The sequence below is a fragment of the Carassius gibelio genome, chromosome B15 (assembly GCF_023724105.1).
Source record: "Carassius gibelio isolate Cgi1373 ecotype wild population from Czech Republic chromosome B15, carGib1.2-hapl.c, whole genome shotgun sequence".
NCBI lineage: Eukaryota > Metazoa > Chordata > Actinopteri > Cypriniformes > Cyprinidae > Carassius > Carassius gibelio.
The window spans coordinates 6194536-6218431 of record NC_068410.1 but is presented as its reverse complement, the minus strand read 5'-3'; the positions used below and the strand labels follow the sequence as shown (position 1 = coordinate 6218431).

Below are 23896 nucleotides of genomic sequence, written 5' to 3'. Positions count from 1 at the left end.
TGAATTGAATTACACTGTTAGTATTACCTGATGTAAACTTTGGCAACAGAACCGTTTGACTGAAAGGTACAGTATTGAAATGCAGAGGGCTACATGTATGCCATGTATCCATTTCAAAAATACAAATGTGCACATTAAGGTATGTGCTACTGTTGATTTTCCAGGCCAACGGAGAGGAAATATCCAGTCAGAATTTCTAACTCCTGTAGTGTCTTTGGTCTATATATGCTTTCCAATTTGAAGGTTCATGAGATGCACCTTTGAGCTATTTCAGAGAACTGGTTTATCATTAGCTGATTTGCATTCTCTTCATTAGTGAAAGTCAAGATTCATCTGCACAATTCATGCTACATGTACAAAAACTCTAATAGAAATGTGTAAACGATGTTTTTGACAGTTCATGACAACTAGATCAACCATTTTGCATTTAATGAATTATACAATGAACTAATGCCTGGATGATATGGGGGGTAAGACTGTTGCACAGAGAGCTATATAATACATTTTGAGCAAGATGACATTAGCAGCTGATTATGTAGGAAACCGCAGACAAATGCACCAGTATATAAATAATTGCATGTACAAAAGCAATCACAACTTGTTCAAAAGAATGAGGAACTGCTTTTTATGGTATACACAACTGACTGCATGATGTGGAGGTTGTACAAGTAGTTTTAATAATTTCATTTCTGATCGGAGAAATGCACCATAGCGGCTTTTTTATCAATATTAATTTGTAAATAATACAATTTAATTACAATTTACTAATTCATTTATTTACTTTTATGTTGTATTAACGTTTTTTTTTTTTTGACCCCCATTGTAGGTGTTTTTTTTTTTTTTTCATAAGATTTGGGGGAGGGGCACAACATTACAATTCTGCTTAGGGCATCCGTTTAACCAGCAGCGGCTCTGTATATTCTACTATTTCTTGAAATTCATGTTTCTAGCGAACTAATGAGCTGTGGACCCTGATGGTTTGTCTAATGTAAATGAAATGCTACATGACATTTTGTTCACAAGCTGTATTATAATTTAAAAAAATGTAAGATCTCACATTTCAATCAGTTTATCATGTTTACTGAAGTAGACAGCATCCTTTGTTATGTTTCTGTATTCTTCCACACATTGATTTCAACACCTAAGAATTGTATTTCATTTACGCCAGTCGCTCAATGCATTGTTGATTTTATTAAATGAACACATGTCAGACTTGGTAACATAGTGCTTATGGCTCAGGGCTGGTAAACATGCACAAGGAACCTAATTCCAGGTTTCTAACTGCATATTATATGTCACTGAAATGTAGATAGATAGATAGATAGATAGATAGATAGATAGATAGATAGATAGAAAGAGAGATAGAGAGAGAGATCGAGAGAGAGATAGAATGTTGTGACTGCAGTGTTTTATGCTCATAATAAACGTCAGACAGAAATACAAGGAAGGCTATAGATTACATAATGTTTCAAACAGCTTATTATGTTGATTAATTAAACATGGCAGAATATTAGCACTAAATTGACAGTATTACAATGTAGCTAAAAGGTTGTGTCAGACATTGTTAACGAAAATAATATATAAAACAGAAAAATATGTGCTGAAAATATTTTTCAATCTTAAAAGATTTCTACAAAGCAGTTTTAATAAACAAAGACATGTATAAAATAAATCATTTCACAAAAAAGCATAAACAATGCAAACAGTTTTTCAACCCAACTAGAAACAGCAACACTGACCCGACCAATGGTCTGAGTTTGAGGCGGGGCTCTCAGTTTGTCCAGCCAATGGAAAATGAGGGCATGTGAAAGTCAGCAATGAAGTCTTAATCTTTTTTTTTTTTTTTTTGATGAAACTGATGGCACACAAATTGCAACATTTAAAACAAACTTCAAATTGTCTTTAACACAAATTGGCTTTGAACCTCTGGTGTGAGATGGCAGGCATCAAGGCAAAAATGTTGAGAGCTTGTTAATGTGATTTATCTGATCACTTCAATCCAACATAAGGAAGGAATATCTCTGAGACTGATTTTCTAAACGGTGGTATTGTTGTCCTGACTGCTGCCGGATGATGAGATGGTCGTTTCATTCATCTGCTTGAGCCCCTGTGATTCTGAGAGGCGTGAACACGAGGAAGGGCGAGATGTTCGGAAAGGCAAATGTTCTTCTGCAAAAGCCGTCTCCAGCACCAGCAGCAGAGACTGTTTGAGCTTCATCTTAAACTCCTCACACATGAACACGTAGAGAATGGGGTTCAGACAGCTGTTGAGATGTACCAGGCAGTTAACAAATGGTCCTATTTCATCGGTTATGTATATAATGTCGCTCCAGTCATTTATATGAGCAACTATGTGAGAAAGCTGTTGAACATGCAAAGGAAACCAGCATATGAAAAAGGCCAGGATCACAGCTATAATAACACGGAAAGGTTTGAGCTTCTTTCCTCTTTTGAGGCGTTTGGCTCGCACTCCGATAGCAATGTATGAAGATGCAATGATCAGGAAGGGGACGAGAAAGCCCACTATAAACCTGTATATGAACAGAGACCTTAAGATGTTTAAAGGGCAATCATAGGCACAGTGATCCTTCTCTACTGAGCGGCACAAAACAAACGGGATGCTGCAGCCAATGGATAAAACCCACATGAGTGAACAGATGATCCTGGCTTTGACCAGAGTGCGTTTGTTTTGAGCCCAAACAATCACCCAGGTGGAAAGACATCGATCCAGACTGATAGCCGTGAGCAAAAAAATGCTGGCAAACATGTTTAGCACAGTCACGAAGGACACCAACTTGCACATTAAGTCACCAAAGACCCAAACCTTGGTAAAGCCATTAACAATGTAGAGGATGATGATTAAGATGAAGATGAAGTCTGCAATTGCCAAGTTGAGAAACCAGATGGAGTTGACGGTCGTCTTCATTTTGTAGCCGGTCACATATATGACGAGCCCATTTCCAACAATACCCAAAGCAAAGACGACAAAGTAAATGGATATATTGAAGATTTCGATTCCTGATAAGACTGTCTGCGTTGAGTTGACCGCTACACAAAGAAAAGAGAAAGACAATCATTTATGACAGAATTAACAACAATTTAAATCTTTGGAATTGAAAATTGAGTCAACTAGAATGATTCGTTCACAAATCCAACTGATAGCACAAGTTCAAATCAATGATGCAGTGATCCTGTTGCAGTGGTTAAAGGGATAGTTCACCCAAAAAGAAAAATTATGTCATTAATGATTCACCCTCATGTCGTTCCAAACCTGTAAGACCTCCGTTCATCTTCGGAACACAGTTTAAGATATTTTAGATTTAGTCTGAGAGCTTTCTGTCCCTCCATTGAAAGTGTGTGTACGGTCTACTGTCCATGTTACATCGAATGATAAATAAAGTCGTAGTTTTTGTTATTTTTGGACCAAAATGTATTTTCGATGCTTCAACAAATTCTAACTGACTCTCTGATGTCACATGGACTACTTTGATGATGTTTTCTGGACATGGACAGTATACCGTACACACACTTTCAGGGACTGAGAGCTCTCGGACTAAATCCTAAGTATTACGGGTTTGGTACGACATGTGGGTGAATCTTTAAGGGGGGGGGGGGGTGAAATGCTATTTCATGCATACTGAGTTTTTTACACTGTTAAAGAATTGGATTCCCATGCTAAACATGGACAAAGTTTTAAAAATTAAGTTGTACGTTTGAAGGAGTATTTCTGTTCCAAAAATACTCCTTCCGGTTTGTCACAAGTTTCGGAATGTTTTTTTTCGAATATGGCTCTGTGTGACGTTAGATGGAGCGGAATTTCCTTATATGGGTCCTAAGGCACTTCTGCCGGAAGAGCGCACGCTCCCGTATAGCAGAGCACTGAGAGCACAGACATTGACTGATCAGAGCGAGAGCGTCGTGAAATGTCACAAAAGGGGTGTGTTTTTGGTTGCCAGGGCAAGACAATCCTGCACAGATTACCAAAAAAACTGCATTAAGGGACCAGTGGATGGAGTTTATTTTTACAGAGCATCAACGGAGTTGTGCAAGTGTTTGTGTTTGTTCCCTACATTTCGAAGATTTTACAAACAAGGCCCAGTTTGATGACGGATTTGCACATCGTTCATTTCTTAAGGATGATGCAATCCCAAGGAAAAAGGGTCACGATCGTGTGTTGGAACCGCAGGCGGTGAGTAAAACTGCTTAAAATATCTCTGCCTCCTTGTTAGTGCGTCCGCCTCCCATGGGAGACCCGGGTTCGAGCCCCGCTCGGAGCGAGTCGTTGCTGCTGCTGCTCTCGTTCAGTTTCAGCCTCTGGATCTGATTCAGGATCATAAATAAACGGCTGAATCTGACTGTTAGCCATGGTTTGTTTTGGATGATGGTTTTTTCCTCAAGGTAATGTCACAGCTTCCAAACGCTCTCAACGCAAAAGCCTCTTGATTCTTTAACTCCGCCCACACGTCACGCCTCCAGTCGGTTGTGTTTTTCTGGGAAAAATCGGTACAGACTATCTTTCTCTTATGAATATAATAAAACTAAAGACTTTTTGGAGATATGAAGGATGCAGTACTACTCTATAGGTACTCAAGATTAACAAGATATTGAGTGAAAACGAGCATTTCACCCCCCTTTAATGACATAATTTTCCTTTGTGGCGAGTGGGGCGGGGCCGAGAGGCGTGGGAACGAGGAGTGAGGCCAGGTGTAGTGATTGAAGATGAGCTGCACCTGCGCCCCACCGCAAGTATCGAGTCCCACGTAGGAGATGGAAGGATATAAAACTGAAGCGACGACCGTGAAGGATGAGAGAGGACCAGGCCTGGGACATTATTTTATGTTTGCTTTTTATTTTGAGCGCACCAGTCGTCCGTGAGGGGCTGGTGTGCTGTTTTGTGTTTATTTTTGAATTATTAAAGTGTTTTGATTGTGCGCCGGTTCCCGCCTCCTTCTTGCCGATGATTACAAAGGTCGTATCATTACATCCTTTTTGGGTGAACTATCCCTTTAACCATGGAGGCCCGTTTCTGCAGTCAAATAAAAGAAAATACTAGATAATACTAACATTTTAATCTCACAATTTGAACTTGTTTTTCTTACAATTCTGAGAAATTAATCAGGATATTCGAGATAGAAACCGGATTGCGAGATATAAATTCAGAACTGCAAGTGCAAGCTATAAACAGTATACATCTTTTCTGCTGTGGAATACAAAATAATGCAATTGAAATCTAATAAATATTTACTTCACAGTTCTGATTTTTTTTCTTAGCCAGATCAACCCCCCCCCCCCCCCCCCCCCAAGAGTTTTTAATTCCAGTTCAGTTTTTCCCACAGTATTGCGAGGAAAAAGTCAGAATTCTGATATATAAATTCAGAATTGCAAAACCAAATGCCTGAGTTGTGTGATTAAAAAGTTGCAGTTCTCTTTTTTTAACCTGCAGCAGACACAATTTTCCATAGTCTACAGCTCACAGAAGAGAAAGTTGTTAGAAATGAGTTTCATTTCTGAATAAAGCTGTTGTATGTCTTCAAAATGTTTTACTTTATTATTATTATTACAGCTCTGATTTTTATTTTTATTCATTTAGAACTTTTACACATCTAATCATTATAAATCCTGCTCAATATAACATTTTTTTTTATTAATCTAATTATTAATTATTTATTAACTAATTAATTATCAAAATTGAGAGGTTATAATACAAGGATTTACTAATTCTAACACCAGGGGGCATCATGTCATAGGCTCTGTATTACATATAAAAGACAAAGTGTTTACTGTAAATAATTTTAACACAAAATTAATCTTTGTCTTAAACCATAAGAATAAATGAGAGTAGTATTAACTCAACTAATATATATATATATATATATATATATATATATATATATATATATATATATATATTTTTTTTTTTTTTTTTTTTTTTTTTTTTTTTTTTTTGCTGTCTACAGCTGATAAATTAAAAAGACTGCCAGCAAAATCTTGTTACACAATTCACATTCACTATAATTTCACAAAACTCTATAGCATTTATTATTCAGGTAAGCCTGTAAATCATAAACAATATTTTATTGTTGTTCTGAGCTCAGTACTGCTCCCAGACAGTATGCATACAGTTGCAAGAATTTGCATCCTGTTTGACCACAGCTTTTTAACCACTACTGACTAACATGGCAGGCATGATACTGAAGTCACAAAAACTAAAGCACTCTCTCTCTCTCTCTCTCTCTCTCTCTCTATATATATATATATTTGTCATTCCATCTTAAATTGCCCCTATTATGGATTTTTTTAACTTATTTTTCATGCAGTGTGTAACACAGCTCTAAGTGAATGAAAACATCCTGCAAAGTTTTAAATCCAAAAGTCGTGAAAATTAAGTACTTTTTAAAATGAATCTTAAGGTGTTTCAAGTTGACGTCAACATGAAACATTAGCATATTTATGCCCACCCACTTGTTGCGCATGCAGACCGGGGAAAACTTGAACTTCCCCTCCCCGAACCTTGAACACCCATAGCGGATTCCTGTGGAGAAGACGCTGTGCTCTGCAATCATAGACTGTATAAAAACATGGACGTTGTGTTCTTGACATCACTCATAGGTTTGCGAAGAGCATTTTTGAAGCCAAAAGTGGGCTGTCGCCATCTTGGCAGCGCGTCACCCCTGGATAATTGAAAATAGGTAAAAAGGCAGGAGCTGGTTGCTGAAACCATGCACACGGCAATCCACCTGTCACTCAAGTGGCCACACCCTTGATTATGCAGAACTTTAAGGCTTAAACCTTAAATTCTTTGAAACCGAAGAAAGAGAAACATGAACATCTTGGATGACATAGGGGTGAGTAAATTTTCATCAAAAATTTTATTCTGAAAATGGAGTAGCCTAATTATTTTAAAAACTGTTGCTGAGTATGTACTTGTCTAGCAATTGTCTAGATATGTGTCGATGAGAAGTGAATGTTTGTCGTTGTTATTACTTGGAGTTCTGATAAATGAAAGAACAATACCTTGGTGTACAAACTGCAGTAGCTTTCTGTTACTGATTTGTGCGGCATGCAGTAGACCAATCACAACAGATTGGGTCGTCAGGTTTTGAAAAATTAATACATATTATAAGACAATGAAATGTTTTTTCACCTTGCATGTATGTTAACCTGTTGTTAGGGACTCTCAAATCCAAAATATTAACCTTTCATAACCCATAATAGGGGTACTATTCTATCATTTACACTGAGTAACAACAACGATGATGATGTGATGATTTTTTTAGATTCCGGTTCGATTTCAGTGGTAATGCTGGTTAATCTTGATCAAATCAACCATCCAGAAGAGATTAAGATAATGGAAACCAACCAAAGGGGTGGAGGAATCAAAAAATGTGTGTCATTAAAAAAAAACGAAATACTGCATTACAACAAAAAACAAAACAAAAAAACCTTCACCCGTTTCTTTTCATAGGGCATCATATCTATCTCAGTAAACCACAAATTTGGTGTAAGTACAACATGGTTCCAAAAGTGTATCAAACAGGAATATTGCATAAATAAAGGCTCTTACCCATTTTGAGTCCTTTCTGTCTGTCCTTTCTGCAAGTGTGTTATCAAAGGTCTTTGCATAAACAATTGCTGGTTGCTTCCCCTTTACTTAAATGAAAGAGAGAGTGGGGTGGAGTGATGATGCAACAAGGGAGCTCTGCTTCTGTAGAAAACTATTTTGAATATCGGCATTCAAAGGAAAAATTCTTCCATGGGGATCCAAAAATAGAATCATAATTGTTATTGTTGATTAACATAAAAAAAATACTTATGACAACAGCCACCAAAAATGAACGGGAGAGCAGATAATCAGTTGTGCATTTTAACATTAGTGTTTTGAGACTGAAATGCACATTTGATTTGACACAATCTTTTATATTTTATTTTTATTTACTTGCCGCATTCTGTTCATAATAAAGTTTATCTTTCTTTTGTAGTGTTTAATTTAAAAGCATTGTATATGGCGCCATCTAGAGGCCTTGATCTTATTTGTGTATCACTTTGGTTAAAAGCATCCGCTAAACGAATAAATGTGGACCCATTAAAAAGCAGACCCTTTAAGCCATTCAGACTAGTTTGTCATCTGTAAATCTTCAAAATGGACGAAAAGCACCTTAATGGCTCCATATGGCTCACTATAAATAGTCTTTGTATGTCTCACTGTGTCAGGGGCGGATCTAGAAAAATATTGAAGGGGTGGCGAGAAGGGGGCAGGAATTTTTGAGGGGTGGCAACATATGGCAGATGTATATATACTGAATTTAGTCACAGTTTTCACAGTTTGATGATAAATATATGTGCACACTACAAAAGGACACATGCTGCCATTTACAAACTTAATCTCATGCAATCAATGTCTTGCATTTGAAACAGTTTAAATAAGGAATAAGTGACCATACCCCATCAGCACCCCTACACTCACTAGTGCATACAGTATGCATCGACATGTAATTAAGAGCGTTATAAAAGCTTCAGTGTTAACAATATGTCAGTTTATTATAAGAAACACAAGACTTTAACAGCCAGTGACATTTCCAGCTGGGGAGACTCAACTGAATTTCTACTGTTTAGTGTTAATCACCATCTAACTCAACCAGTCAAGACTACATTTAGACTTAGATGGTAGCCTATATGGATATGGTCCCTGAAGCATAGGTTTTATTAGCTGACAATAATAATAAATAAATAAACATTACTTGTGTGATATTCCTTTAAAATAATGTTTTAGTATATCTTTTTTTAAGTATATTTTACTGTGCAATTTCTTACATAATTTCTTTGAGTTAGACCAAACTTTTATTTCGGTGAGTTGTAGACAGAGTTTCTGTGTTTTTTAATTAACTATTATTATTAGCTATTAAGCCTACTTGAAGTATATCATACTCTACTGTGCAATTGTACTATATTTCTGTTTACATTTCTTCAAGTTATAACGAAATTTTATTTTCACAGGTTGTCATAAAGACATTGTTGTTTTTGTCAGTCTGTGTATACGATACGGATGAATGACGATAGTTTTATCAAATGAAATGGTGAAATCCTCTCATAGCGAGCTTGCGTGCACATGTGTAGCCTACATCATGTGTCAATATAGTGAAGAGCTGAAAACACCACGCGTGCTTAAGTGTGTGTGTGTGTGTGTGTGTGTGGTAGAGCACACATTCCAGAGACGTGTATAACAACATCTTCAGGGCCGCTGCTGGCTAAATGGGTGTCCTAAGCAGGACTGTATTGTTGTGCCCCCCTTCCTCAAATATGATGATGAAAAAAAAAACACCTACTATAGGGCTGAAAAAAGAACTTTAATCAAATAAAAAAACTAAATTAATAAATTGTATTATTTACAAATCACAATTGTAGCTCTCGACATTTACCTGTGACTGTAACTTTATTATTATTGACTCTAATTTATTTTATAGTCTTCTCAAGCATTCAGAAATCATGCAAAAGGAAACTAAGCAGTTTTACTATGATAAAACCATGGTTTATTTTTGTAATGGTTGTGATATGCATGTTTTTTTTTTTTTTTTGAAGAAATTATAAAGTCTGTGTCATCTATAGCACAAAGGTGGCCAAAAATGAAAGATTAAGTGAATATTTGAATTAAATGTTTGGTCAGTAGCCTAAACAAGGATGTGATCATCCTGTAAGTGTAACAGCAGTAATTACATGGCATTCGGCTCCCTTTGCAGGCATTTGTAATAACATGTACATAAATTGATTATTTTGTTTTAGCCTACATTATGTATTTTATCAGTGTTATTATTAACCAATCATTATTGCCTCATTATTTTTTTTATATAATGCATGTCATTTTAAAGGCTATTGGTGGCTTAGGTCTGTTTATATAGCAGCAACAACATCAAAATATTACAGTATATTAATAATTCTTTGTAAATTATTATTTGAAGTAACAAAACCATGGTTAATTTGCAGTTACCATGGCTACAAGAACAATGATTTGTGGTGTTATTGTTAAAACCATGGGTAATTTTCGTAAGGTTTCACAGGAATGTGCCTGAAAGTGATAAACGGGCCTTGTTTTTACCTAAATTATTTATAATTTATTTCAATATATATTAAAAATGTATAAGGTGTGCATTGTAGCTGACACCTAGATGGACAGATTACAGTTGTTTTATGACTGTAGGTCTTTCTCCTCAAATGCTACTGACGTTAGAAAAGTGTATACCAATATCACATGTCACTTTAGAGACGGTCCCTAAATTTGAGTCCAACGTCCAACGTCAAGCTGGATCGCTGATGTAGCTACTCTACCCGGGCATAGATGTTCATCAATCAATCATGACCATTCAGCCGCAAACATGAGGTGCGAGCGGTCGCGAGCGCGGATGGAAGAATGGAGAAAGTTTTTTTTTTTTTTTTTTTTTTTTAGCAACTGGGATGGGAGTTGGTGCCCTAGGCAGATTGCGTAATCTGCGTGTAGGGAGCGACGGTAGTACTGAACACCTTTAATATTACAGACACTAGTCCATATCGAGATTTGATTAAATGCTCTACCTTTGATTTATTAGTTCAAAAATGTCTGAATTCCGTGACGTTCTGCTTTATACAGCAAGTTCCATTTCCGCGATTCAATCCCTGTCGCTTTTCAAACACAGACGGGGTGAATTTATGAATGAAAGTGTGAAAGTTCTGACACAAAACGAAGTTGTTACGTATCCTCACGCTTTTTAAAAGTGGGTAAAGTATCACGTAGTAGAGTATTACACTGTAACGTTAGTTATTTATCATCTCAAAGTCTGTGCTTTCATTAAAGCTTCATTTATTGATAGATAGATAATCAAATTTTACCTAACTTTTCCTCCTGAGTCTCAGGCCGGTGACACACTGGCTGCATGTCGTGAGCATGGCGGCTGCTTCGCGTTTTCTGTGTCTTTACCATAGACTGTAAAAGGTCTTAACACACCAGAATCGTGCCTGACGTGGCGCTGGCGCGCTGCTGCTACTGTGGGTGACATAAAGGGAGGCCACCGACGGACCAGGATCTTGTCTTCATGACAACAATATCTATACTTCATACTGAGCATCAGGCACGTGCACACATAGACATCAAAGGGGGCTTGAGCACCTGCCCTTTTTATTCCTGGAGAGAAAGTGCCCTTTTTTCTGGGGTGCTTTTTTTTTTTTTTTTTTTTTTTTTTTTTGAAAAAATAATATATATTCATGTTTGCGCACAGCTTCCCTGTCAAACAAATATATTTATTGAAGAATAGTATATCTAAATATCAGGTCAGGAGTTCTGAAGCGCTCATTGAGCTGATGATACTGCGCATGCGTGATTCAGCGTGAAGCAGACTGACTCACAGCTCGTCTGAAACGAACTGGTTCTTTTGGTGATTGATTCTGAACTGATTCTGTGCTTATGTTATAAGCGCGGGTAAACTGAAGGCTTGAATTAAGGGCAGTCATCGCTAGTGACATTACATCGAGCGCAAAAGAACCGGTGAACCGTTTTTTTTTTCAACTGGTTTATTTGATCGAATTGTCCGAAAGAACCAAGGTTCACTTGAGCACCTGCTGCTTTTCCTCGATTTTTTTTTTTTGTAATAACATACCCTTTTGTCAACGCCCAATCATAATATTATTACAATTTAGTCGTAAATAAAATGTCCAATATGATGACCTTTCACCTGACCGGGAAAATTCCTCAGGCCGCAGGCTGATTTTTAATTGCTCAAAGATATTTTCAGAACCGTGGCAGCTGGTAAGTGGTGTTTCATTCTCAGCGAAGTGATTTTGATGTTTATATACTTATTATTATTTTACAAGAACGATGTGATGTGAGAACATGCAGATATATACTGTGTGTAGCCTGTAGTGTAAAAGTAACACTAACGTTAGCTGTTTGAGGGAGAAAATTTTCACAGGCATCGAAGGGTCTGGTCTTTTTTATGTTATTTGACTAAACTTTTATTATATTACAGTACTTATTTATTTTTTAACACATTGAGTGCTTTAAAAATAATTATCACAACACTGGTTAGGCTTATTCAGGTTTTCTCATTCTCTGAATTATCATTATAAAAATAAAAACAATTCAGGAATTAATTATATAATTATATTTTAAATGTGACCCAAATATATATTTTTTCTACAATAGCAACAGTGCTTTCAACAGCAAGACCACTTTAGCCTGTAAACTCAATAATATCTCTCTGGAAATAAATGTAAAAATATCAGTGTCAATAAAAAATGCATAATATACCTGAAATCAAAGTGCAGTGTGAAGGAGATGAATAACAAATGTAGCCTGTCATTTGTTTACATTGCAAAGGTGTTCAATTTTAGACAATAACAACTACAACAGTAATAATAATATTAATCACTATATTCCAGTGGATCAGTTTTTTTATGTATCACTATTTAAGGTGGACTTATTGATTAGGTGCAAGAGTAGTAGTGATGGTTAAAATAATAGATTAATGCTGAAACAGAGAAGAAACAGCCTTCAGGTTGGGACAATTTAAGACATTTCAGTTTCTAATCCCAGAGCTATTATTATTTTAAACTTAAAATTGTCTTCTCTATTGTTTCTTTGCATCAAAGCATTTGCTGCTGTATCAATACATAACCATCCATATCGATACGTGAATCCGCAAGGAATGCATCACAATATATTGCTGTATTGATATTTTGAACAGCGCCATTTAAAGCCTTGTTCCATGTGCCCCTTTAATACTTTGAGCACCTGCCCCTCCAAAGGTCTCTGCACGGCCCTGCTGAGCATAAATATAAAGCCTACTGATAAAGGACACTGTCAACAGTATTGACTGCAAAATAGACTATGTTTGACAGGTGCAATATTTGAAAATCGAAAATTATTAATTTATTTTTTAAATTAGCTACATTTATATCTGAATATATGTCAGAGTTCGGAGCGGGTTCGCGAATCATTTGAGTCAGTTCGGGAGTTCGGAGCGGGATCGCGAATCATTTGAGTCAGTTCGGGAGTTCAAATCGGGTTTGCGAATCATTTGAGTCAGTTTTGGGATCGCGAATCATTTGAGTCAGTTTGGGGATCGCAAATAATTTGAATCAGTTGGGAGTTCGGAGCGGGATCGCGAATCATTTGAGTCAGTTCGGGAGTTCGGAGCGGGTTCGCGAATCATTTGAGTCAGTTCGGGATTTCGTAGCGGGTTCACGAATCATTTCAGTCAGTTCGGGAGTCCAAAGCGGGTTCGCGAATCATTTGAGTCAGTTTGGGGATCGCAAATCATTTGAATCAGTTCGGGAGTTCGGAGCAGGATCACGAATCACGAAAGATTCATGCTCGTAAATTTTCAAGTTGGCCATAACCTTTAATTCGTTGCACCCTATGCCACCCCGGTAGATCCGCCCCTGCACTCTGTGTAGGAGAGACTGCTTTTGGCCTTTTTGTATTATGATAAAAATGAAAAACTGATTTGCATACAGGAGAAAGTTATAGCTATACCTGTGTTTAAGACCTGTGTTTTTCATCATTAAAATAACCTCACGGCCTATATGTCAACATGTCATGGCAGGGGCTGATTTTAGAGGGGCTGAGCTAATATACCATAAAAAGCAGTATTCCATTGTAATACATAGATAGGTATAACCAGAGCCGTTAATTGCTGGGTATAACATATATCTGAATAAGCCAAATACAAGTCTTCTCTACATGATCTCTCTCTCTCTCTCTCACACACACACACACACATACACGTATACACCTGTTTAACTGTAGCCTAAACACACAATTTCACTGTTTGCATTTCTAGTACAAACCACTTTCTTTAGCTCAAAAATGCAAACCTCTTTGCCACATGAACTGGAAAATTTATTAAACTGAAAGATACATTTTCTAATGAAAATGACAACATGATTGTTTATAAAGTATATGCTTTCATATGTGCTTCATTGTCACTGAAGAAAACACCTGTGTGAACGCAGTGGAAACTTAAGCTACAGTAGATGGGGAACCCGACTGATGTGTCTTGGCCAGCTACCTCTTATCAGGCTGAAAACCTGACCTATGTGATACAGTGAGAACAGGTGAAATGACTGATGGCAAAAGCAAGATTTAATATAATTAAACATCATCTTAATTTTAACATCTTAATCGAACATCTTGCTTTTAAGAATTACATTTTTACTTTGTTATTATTTAAACATTTCCATGCAGGACTCTCAGTGTTTGGAACACACAATTTGGTACATCTCTGACTCATTTTTGAATGCTTGCAAAAGAGAACCAGTCCAGTGTCAATTAGAATCAAATTAGCAAAATCTAGTTTCTTCTTGATCCTGGAACAACATTACTGTCCAAAAACATAGAACTAACCCTTCCGCTACCCATAATTTGTGCCAAAAAACAGAGGGAAATTATAGTTAACAAATTATAATAACAAGGGTACAGAAGCACATAACACTTGTTGTAAATTTATCCTTAAAATCTGATTGGTTGATTGGGATGTTGATCCAGGAATACATTGTATTTGGGGAAATCACATTCACCATGAAATTACATTTCTCAGTATAAAAGGGCCCCTCATTTGGGAAAAATAGGTATTATTCCATATAATGTATTACATGAGACAATGTTGCATTAAAATAGCCAACAAGATTTAAGCAGAGTTTCAAAATATTTTCTCCCAAAATAGAACAGACTGAGCATTGATTCAACTTTTCCACTCGTATAATGCAGTTTATGGTTGTATATTTTATTCAACCTCATTTGTATAAGTCATAAAAGTGCGGCTATCAAGGTAAGGAAGCAGATTCATGAATGCCTAGATCATTTTAATGGCTTGGTTTTTCATCGTGTCAGCTGGCAAGCACAGAGATAGCGACGTCTTCTGTTTGGTTTGAGACTTTGAAGTCCTGATGATCCTCAGCAAAAGCCGTCTCCAGCACTAGCAGCAGAGACTGTTTGAGCTTCTTCTTATACTCATCACACATGAACACGTAGAGAATGGGGTTCAGACAGCTGCTTAGAAAAGCCAGGCAGTTCACTACAGCTTTTGTTTGTAATAAAACATCCTTAGCAGACTCACTCCACTGATTCTCCTTTGCACTTATGTCATAAAACTCTTGGATATGAAAAGGAAGCCAGCATATAAAAAAGGCCAGGACCAGAGCTATAATGACCCGGTAAGACCTGAACTGCATCCTCTTTTTGAGGCTTTTTACACGGATGCCGATACTTATATATGAAGATGCAATGACCAGGAAGGGGATGAAGAAGCCCACTATGAACCTAAATGTGACCAAAGACTTGTAGGATTTTATAAAAGTTGTATTTTTACCGTGTACTTCAGGCATTGCTGTTGCGTGATTGATGACTGCGGGGATGCTGCAGCTGATAGATAAAACCCACACAACCTTGCTGATGATTCTAGCTTTGAACAGGGTTCGATTGTTCCGACTCCACACAACCATCCATGTGCAAAGGCATCGGTCCAGACTGATAGTCGTCAGCAGAAAAATGCTGGCAAACATGTTTAAGTAAATCATAAATAGGAGAAACTTCCATATGAAGTCACCAAAGTGACAAACCAGCTTGCATAAGGCTAAAATGAATCTTATGAATAGAGTTAAAGAGAAGATGAAGTCTGCAATCGCCAAGTTGAGCAACCAAATGGAGTTGACAGTTGTCTTCATTTTGTAGCCGGTCACAAATATTACAAGCCCGTTCCCGATGAGACCTACGACAGAGATTGCCAAGTAAATGCATATTTTGAAGACTTTAATGCCCGAAAAGTCCTCTGCCTGCATGGTAGAATTGTCTGTTGTGAAACTGGTCACATTTTGATGTCCAAAAGTAGTTCCTGCTACTCAAAAACAAGAGAAAGCACAATAAAAGTTGGTCTTTGGAATCTGAATATTTTTTAATGGTCCATTTTACATGCAAGAAATATTTCTACACCAGGAGAACATGCAATATGAAGCATAGTTTTGCATTCTCACTTACATTTATTCATATTTGCTTCTTTCTTTCTTTCTTTCTTTCTTTCTTTCTTTCTTTCTTTCTTTCATTTTTAAAGAGGAATTCCACCATTTTCATCTAAAAGTTGGCATTTTATAAAATGTCAGTTTACAATAGGTTTGTAATAAAAATGTATTTACTGTAAAAACATTTAAATAATATTTTCACTCTTTTTGCAATTGGAAAAAATAAAATACATGATGAAATTTTTAAAATGTGAAAGTATTTTAAGCATATATTAAGTATATTTTATTGTTCATATTAAATTTTGCATAAAAGGCAGTAAATAAAGCAGACAAAATCAAGAAATAAACAATCAAGCAATACCAAGTTATAATGTAAAATAATAACAATAATTCAGCAGACACCAATTATACATAAAATACACAAATTAGACTCTTACTCATTTTCTTCAGTCTGTGTTGAAGCTCATAAAACCTCTTTGCATGTTCTCTTATCAGTTGACAGTGAACAGCTAATGATAAATTCCCCTTTACTTATTAAAAATGTGATGGTGGGATGGAGTAAAAAGAGAAATATGCTTTTGCAGAAATCTGTTGTGCAATTTTAAGTTCCTTTTAACGACGTAGGGGAAGTTGTGGCCTAGTGGTTAGAGTGTGACTCCTTATCCTAAGGTTGTGAGTTTGAGCCTAGGGCTGGCAATAACACACGCACACACACACACAAACTGTACTGGCTGTACTGTATGCCATGTCACTGAAAGAGCAATCTTTATTCCTTCATTCTGAACTTCCACCAATGAATCACACATTCTGAGAGAAGTGTGTTGCCTAGGTTACACCACGTTATTGGTGAACATCTTAATTGTGTCATTTGCCTTTGAAAAAAGTTGATCTGAACCCACAGCATGCAGTCACAGGAGATCTCCACACAAGTGAAACAGACAATTGTTTGGCTTCAAAAATAAAACAAACCCATTAGAGAGATAGTAGGAACATTATGAGTGGCCAATCAACAAAGCAACAGTTTGAAAAGAAAGCACTAGTGAGCTCAGCAACATAAAAAGGCCTGGATGTCCATGACAACAGTGGTGGATGATCGGAGGACAGGAAGAAAAAAGTATGAACACTTGGAACAGCTCATGATCCAAAGCATAAAACATCCTCTGTGAAACATGCTGGAGCAGTGTGATGCCTTGAGCATGCATGGCTTCCAGTGGCACTGGGTTACTGGTGTTATGTGATGACGTGACAGAAGACAGAAGTACCCAGATGAATTATAAATTCTGAATTCATACTCTCAATTCATACAGTCAAATGGAGCAATGTTGATTGGGCGGCATTTCATAGTACAAATGGACGATATGTATATATATATATGTATGTATATATATATATATATATATGTATGTATGTATATATATGTATATGTATATGTATATATATGTATATGTATATGTATATGTATGTATATGTATATGTATATATGTATATGTATATATATATATATGTATATATATATAATATTCTTTCAACAGGCACCATTTATGCATATACAAATTAGAGTTTCAGTTTTTCATTTGACAGTGAACAACTCTTTATAACTTCCACTTTACTTACTAAAGAGTGATGGTGGGAAGGAGTAGGTGGGGAAATACATTTAATGACTGCGCAATGTTAAGTTCTATTTCTGCAATCTGACATTTCACCCATTAATGCTAAATGCAAAGAGAAGTGTGTTCCCTACCAGGTGAAACTTTATCAAAATATATTATCCTTTGACACCAGACATCCAAAGAGAGGCTTTCACTACACAGGTAAATTCCAGAGATTTATTTTTGGGACACTGACTTCATTGATCACAAGTCTGTACATACACATTTGATACAATTTTTTAACAACACAAACACTAATTGGTCAATAATTGTAAGACAATAAACTATTTTAACTACTAAGAGATTTATTTTAGTAGTTTTCTTGTATTTGCTGCTGGTCAAGGAAGCACTGGGGTCTTTTGCAATCTTTGTGATCCAGAAAGTCTAGATGTTCTTCAGCAAAAGTCATTTCCAGCAAAAGCAAGAGAGACTGTTTGAGCTTCTTCTTAAACTCCTTACACATGAACACATAGAGAATGGGGTTCAGACAGCTGTTTAGAAAAGCCAGGCAAATCACAAAAGGTGTTGTTTTAGATATTACTTCTCGAACATTGGCATTCTGCTTATTCTCCACTGTATTTAATGAAATAAGACACAATTTGTGAATATGGTAAGGGAACCAACATATGAAAAAGGCCAGAACCAAAGATATAATAAGACGGTAGGACCTGAAATGCTTCCCCCTTGAGAGACGGTTGACTCGCACTACAATAGATATATAAGAAGATGATCAAGAAGGGGATGAGGAAGCCCACCATAAACCTGTATGTGAACAGAGACTGTAAGTCTAGATACTTGGTGCAGAAATTGATGACAAATGGAATGCTACAGCCGATGGATAAAATCCACACTATCATGCAAATGATCCTGGTTTTGAGCAGAGTTCGTTTATTCTGTGCCCACACAATCACCCATGTGCACAGGCATCGGTCCAGACTGATAGCTGTTAGAAAAAAAATACTTGCAAACATATTAAGCTCTGTCATGAAAGAGAGAAGCTTGGACAAAACGTAGTCCAGGGGCTTGCCAAAGATCAAGACAATACGAATGACTGGGGCGAAGGAGAAAAAGAAGTCTGCAGTCGCCAAGTTGAGAAACCAAATGGAGTTGACTGTCGTCTTCATTTTGTAGCCAGTCACAAAGATGACAAGCCCATTTCCAATGAAGCCCAAGACAAAGATGATGAGGTAAATACATATAGCGAAGATCTGGATGCTTGAAAAGCCCTCATTTGCCTGTGTCACGGAGACACTGGTCAGATTATCATTTTCCAAACTGGTGCACACTATACAGAAAAGAGATAAAAGTGCAGTGAGAATTGGTTCTAGAGCACAAAAACATGCAACTGAAACATTTTGTGGCACATTTGGCTAGCAACACATTTTCTGCAACATCATTTTTGCATTGAAAAGCACTAGGAACGGATTCACTAACAAACCCATTTACAGAAATTAGGGGGAAAAAAAGTTTATTATCTTTAATGTTTGGTTTAAGATTACTGTGCCTCATTTACTAACATAATTTGTATGTACAAAACATCAATACAATTCATTCTAAATTTACACACACACACACACACACACACCCACACACACACACACACACACACACACAATAGACATTCTACTAACAGTAAGTAACTTTGCAACTTCATGTCAACTAGCAGTTAGTAGAGTATTATTAGACTGTTTGCTTCTCTAGGTTTCTTCCATCTGAATATATGCTCGTGGAGCTCAACTAGAGTGACCATCAGCTTCTTGGTCACCTCCCTAACCAACACCATTCTACTTGTTCAGTTTGGCCAGGAGGCCAGCTCTAGAAAGAGTCCTGGTTGTTCCAAACGTCTTCCATTATGGATAATGGAGGCTACATGATTCTGTGAACCTTCAAAGCAGCAGATTTTTTCTGTACTCTTCCCCAGATCTATGGTTTGATGCAATCCTGTTTCTGAGCTCCTGTGCTACAGGCAGTTCTTTAGTCCTTGGGCTTGTTTTTTTCCAAATCATACCAATTACAGTTTTTTACAGACGCTAGGACACATTTCTCAATACTTAGGTGACTTTTACAAAACTCTTCACACAGTTCTCCTAACCAACTTTCAGCTTGGCAAAGCAGTTCATTTCACATTCAAAACGCACTACAACTACCAAAACACTCTCTTCAGTTCTCAAATCAACTCATTCTTCCAGAACACTAGCAAAGGTTGACAGCCGACAAACACACTTTGAAATCCACAAAACAATTACCTAAAAACACTAACAACATGTAGCATTATACAATGTTTTCTTGTCTAAAACAAGGACACATCTCTGTTTATAATTCACTGCAATAGGTTACTGGAATGAATCAGACATCATGCAGAATTCGTCAATATTTTATGTAGTTTATTTATTTTTATTTTTATGCACTGAGTAATTCCAAAATACAAGAATTTGTATCCACACCATCCACTGATAGTGATACAATAGTAATGCTAATCTACTAATTGTACAATCGTTTTTATAGCATTTAATTTTAAGATTTAAAATATATTTCATTCAAATATTACTGTAGAAATTTAGCAAATTGCTGTCTTATCCAGTTTTGTATTATGTTATTGTTTTGAACATAAGTTTAACAGTTTTGAAAACAGTATGTAAGCATGTTCAAATGTGCATGTGCGTACAAAGTGTTTTGTCAGTTGTTGTGTCTGACTGAGAGAAGACTTTATGAAATTAGAGAGATGTGGTCATTGAATGCATTTTGTGCCAAAGCAATGATAATCGATCCTCAGTTTAGCTCACATAGACTTCTGTTGTGTTCACTGTGTGAAGAGTTTTGCAAAAGTGACCTAAGTATTGAGAAATGTGTCCTAGCATCTGTAAAAAAAACTGTAGTAGATCAGCATTACTATTGTATCACTATCAGTGGATGGTGTGGATACAAAATTCTTCTATTTTGGAATTTCTCAGTGAAAAAATAAAAAATAAACCACATAAAATATTGACAAATTTTGCATCATGTCTGATTCATTCCAGTAACCTATATTGCAGTGAATTATAAACAGAGATGTGTCCTTGTTTTAGACAAGAAAACATTGTATAATGTTACATGTTGTTAGTGTTTTTAGGTCATTGTTTTGTGGATGTCAAAGTGTGTTTGTCGGCTGTCAACCTTTGCTAGTGTTCTGGAAGAATGAGTTGATTTGAGAACTGAAGAGAGTGTTTTGGTAGTTGTAGTGCGTTTTGAATGTGAAATGAACTGCTTTGCCAAGCTGAAAGTTGGTTAGGAGAACTGTGTGAAGAGTTTTGTAAAAGTGACCTAAGTATTGAGAAATGTGTCCTAGCTCTAACTGTAAATGGAATTTGCCACAGGTTAACTTCAGTTGAAGTGTAGGAACATCTACAAGCAATATGAATGCTCCTGAACTCAATTTAGATTGTCCCAGATAAGGGTTTGAATACTTATGCAATGGTATTCAAGTTTATTAATTTTAATAAATTTGCAAAGATGTTAAAAGCCTGTTTTTTGAAAGTGAAAGTGACATGGCCAAGTATGGTGACCATTACTTGGAATTAATGCTCTGCATTTATCCCAACCAAAATGCACACACAGCAGTGAACAGTTGGGGGTTCGGTGCCTTGCTCAAGGTCACTTCAGTTGTAGTATTGAAGGTGGCATCACACCCCCCACCTAAAATCCCTGCCAGTACGAGGCTCGAACCCACAACACTTGGGTTACAAGTCTAATTTTAGTGTGTATATATATATATATATATATATATATATATATATATATATATATATATATAATAGTGTGTATGTAATCAAAACTGCTTCAGAAATGTAATTCTCTCCTCACAGACACCCTGCAGATTATGAAAGCTGATTCTGAATCAGTTCTCATTCTGCTGGATCTATCTGCTGCTTTTGATACCGCTTTGATTTCCCACCTCCATATGGAATTCTGAAAACTCATCTCTTTCGCAAACATTTTACTGCATTCTAACTTTAAAAGAAAACAAACACAAAAAAAACCCCTCACTTAATGAATTCCTTCTGGCTCTAATTGTACTGATCTGAACAATGTCTGATCCTTATGAAACAAAAATATATTGCAGTATATTGGAAAATATCATGTAATATATTAGGCATATATTCTTATATATATTCTTTTTTTCCAATACATTGCAATATATTGAAAGTGGCAATCATTTGTATATTTTGCAATATATTATATAATATATGTATCATCAATATATTATTAAATGTATTCAAATATGTAAAATATTAGAAAATAAAAAGGGAAAATAATATATCACAATATATTTTAAGAAATATATTGGTAAATATATTTTCCTTTCTTAAGGGAAAATTGTATTGCAAGCACTTCCTGTGTCTATTTGCCTCCTTATGATGAATCGTTCACTGTATTCTTCAATTGTAAGTCGCTCTTGTTGAAAGTCTATGCTAAATTAAGAAATGCAAATATACATTTTGTTTTTAAAATTAATAACCAGCAATCATCTTGAATAATATTGGAATATTTCACAAATGAAATTCTTACCCATTTTCTGTAGCTTGATATTGTCAGTGCTCACAAAAACTGGAAACAGGATCTCCTCTACTTATCTGAAAAGCAAATGCATGTGAATGGATGATGTTGCGTGTGCACTGCATGGTTGATTTACTGAGAATAACTGCATGATTTGACAGGGTATTTTTCTTTGACCTATATATATATATATTATTTTTAGTTGTTTATTACCCCTTCTGTTAACAACACTTTTTGTTTAGGTTATGGTTCCTGGAAACGTTATTGTGTCCCTATAGCCACGTTTCTATAATTAGTATTTTTTTCCATACATATATAACACATTTCATTTATTTTCATTGCTTGAGTCATTAAACATATTTAGAAGGTGTATGTGTGTGTGTGTGTGTGTGTTTTTTATTGGCATTATGTTCAGAGAGTCGAAACTCTAGTTGTAGGCGACAGTCTGGTCAATCCATCGGCAGAGATAAGACACGCGGGCGTAGACGGCTGCAGCACGAACAGTACTTATTATTATGTTTTATAATAATTATGCTTTAAATGTTGTACATATGATGGCGAAATCACTTTGATGAAGAGATGTATTTTTTTAATTTTTTTTTATAGTTGATTCTAATCTTCAAAAATGACTTTGGTGTATGATTTATGTCTTTTTATTTCACCCTTCAGATTAGAATATAGAACTGTAGTGTTACTTGTTTAGGATTCAAAATGTTATCTGCTTTTAACGTATGTCATTATGTCCTTTATATATTAGACCAAAATGTCAAGTTTGTCTAGGAAAAGCAATTATTATACCAGCAAACTCAAAATTGGATTAAAACTGAACAAACTAGGCTATAAATACTTTCTACTGTAGACTTGGATTATTATATTATTATATAGCCTAGTGTTTATTTACTGATAGACAGTTAAAAAGACAAATTAATCAATATTTTATTTATAAGAGGGTTTTATTTATTTATAAAATAATAACACAACACAGATCCTGAAGAAACGGTAACATAAACACAGTGACAGAAATGTCAGAAATAGCATATGGGTCTGTCACGTGATTAAGGAATAACTTGAACCCGAAGACTTGTCAGACAAGAGATGAGGTGAGCTAATTACAGACTGAAGACCCAGGTAAAGAATGAATAAATCTTTTCTGTATTTTATAGCATTTTAGTTTTGTATTGTTTGAAGTGTGATCAACATTTGCGTAAGTACTAGATGTGTCGGGGAAGTTACACGTAACATTTGAATTACATTTTGCTAAAATGAACAAAATGACTCGAAAAAAGATTCGTTAATTTTGCTGAAAGTCGGTAAAATGATCCGAACTTCCAATCACTACTTTGCACACGCATGATAATTTACATCTGATATAGGTTTCAGAAGTAGGTGTGGCAAAATGGCTCAACAGCACCACCTATTCTAAAAAAGCAGCCCTCAAGCTATGTTTAAAGGTGCTGTAGGGAACTTTTGTAAAAAAACATATTTTTACATATTTATTAAACCTGTCATTATGTCCTGACAGTAGAATATGAGAAAGATAATCTGTGAAAAAAATCAAGCTCCTCTGGCTCCTCCCAGTGGTCCTATTGCTATTTGCAGAAACTCCTTCGCTCCCGGTAAAAAATAACCAATCAGAGCTGCGGTCCGTAACTTTGTTTGTGTTCAAAATGTAGAAAAATTTATATAATAAGCGAGTACACCATGAATCCATTTTCCAAACCGTGTTTTTGGCTTGT

The 23896-nt window shown here is 36.0% G+C and overlaps 2 protein-coding genes and 1 pseudogene across 3 annotated transcripts; all 3 read right to left on the bottom strand.

Annotated features, from left to right (window-relative positions):
- Positions 1–1168: 1168 nt before the first annotated feature.
- LOC127972165 (C3a anaphylatoxin chemotactic receptor) lies at positions 1169–7652 on the bottom strand. Its single transcript, XM_052575491.1, has 2 exons — positions 7565–7652; positions 1169–3048 (listed from the first exon to the last, which is right to left on the bottom strand). The coding sequence occupies exons 1-2, from the start codon at positions 7566–7568 to the stop codon at positions 2036–2038; spliced, it is 1017 nt and encodes a 338-aa protein (XP_052431451.1). The 5' UTR covers positions 7569–7652; the 3' UTR covers positions 1169–2035.
- Positions 7653–13842: 6190 nt separating this feature from the next.
- On the bottom strand, positions 13843–16620 carry LOC127972849 (C3a anaphylatoxin chemotactic receptor). Of its 2 annotated transcripts, none has more exons than XM_052576675.1 (2): positions 16416–16620; positions 13843–15857 (listed from the first exon to the last, which is right to left on the bottom strand). In XM_052576675.1, exons 1-2 carry the CDS (start codon positions 16417–16419, stop codon positions 14851–14853), a joined length of 1011 nt encoding a protein of 336 aa, XP_052432635.1. In that variant the 5' UTR covers positions 16420–16620; the 3' UTR covers positions 13843–14850. The 2 variants fall into 2 exon arrangements, with proteins under 2 accessions (XP_052432635.1, XP_052432634.1); XM_052576674.1 differs by lacking the exon at positions 16416–16620 and adding an exon at positions 15998–16090.
- Positions 16621–17899: 1279 nt separating this feature from the next.
- Positions 17900–19069, bottom strand: LOC127973025 (C3a anaphylatoxin chemotactic receptor-like; annotated as a pseudogene).
- Between the last annotated feature and the right edge of the window lie 4827 nt (positions 19070–23896).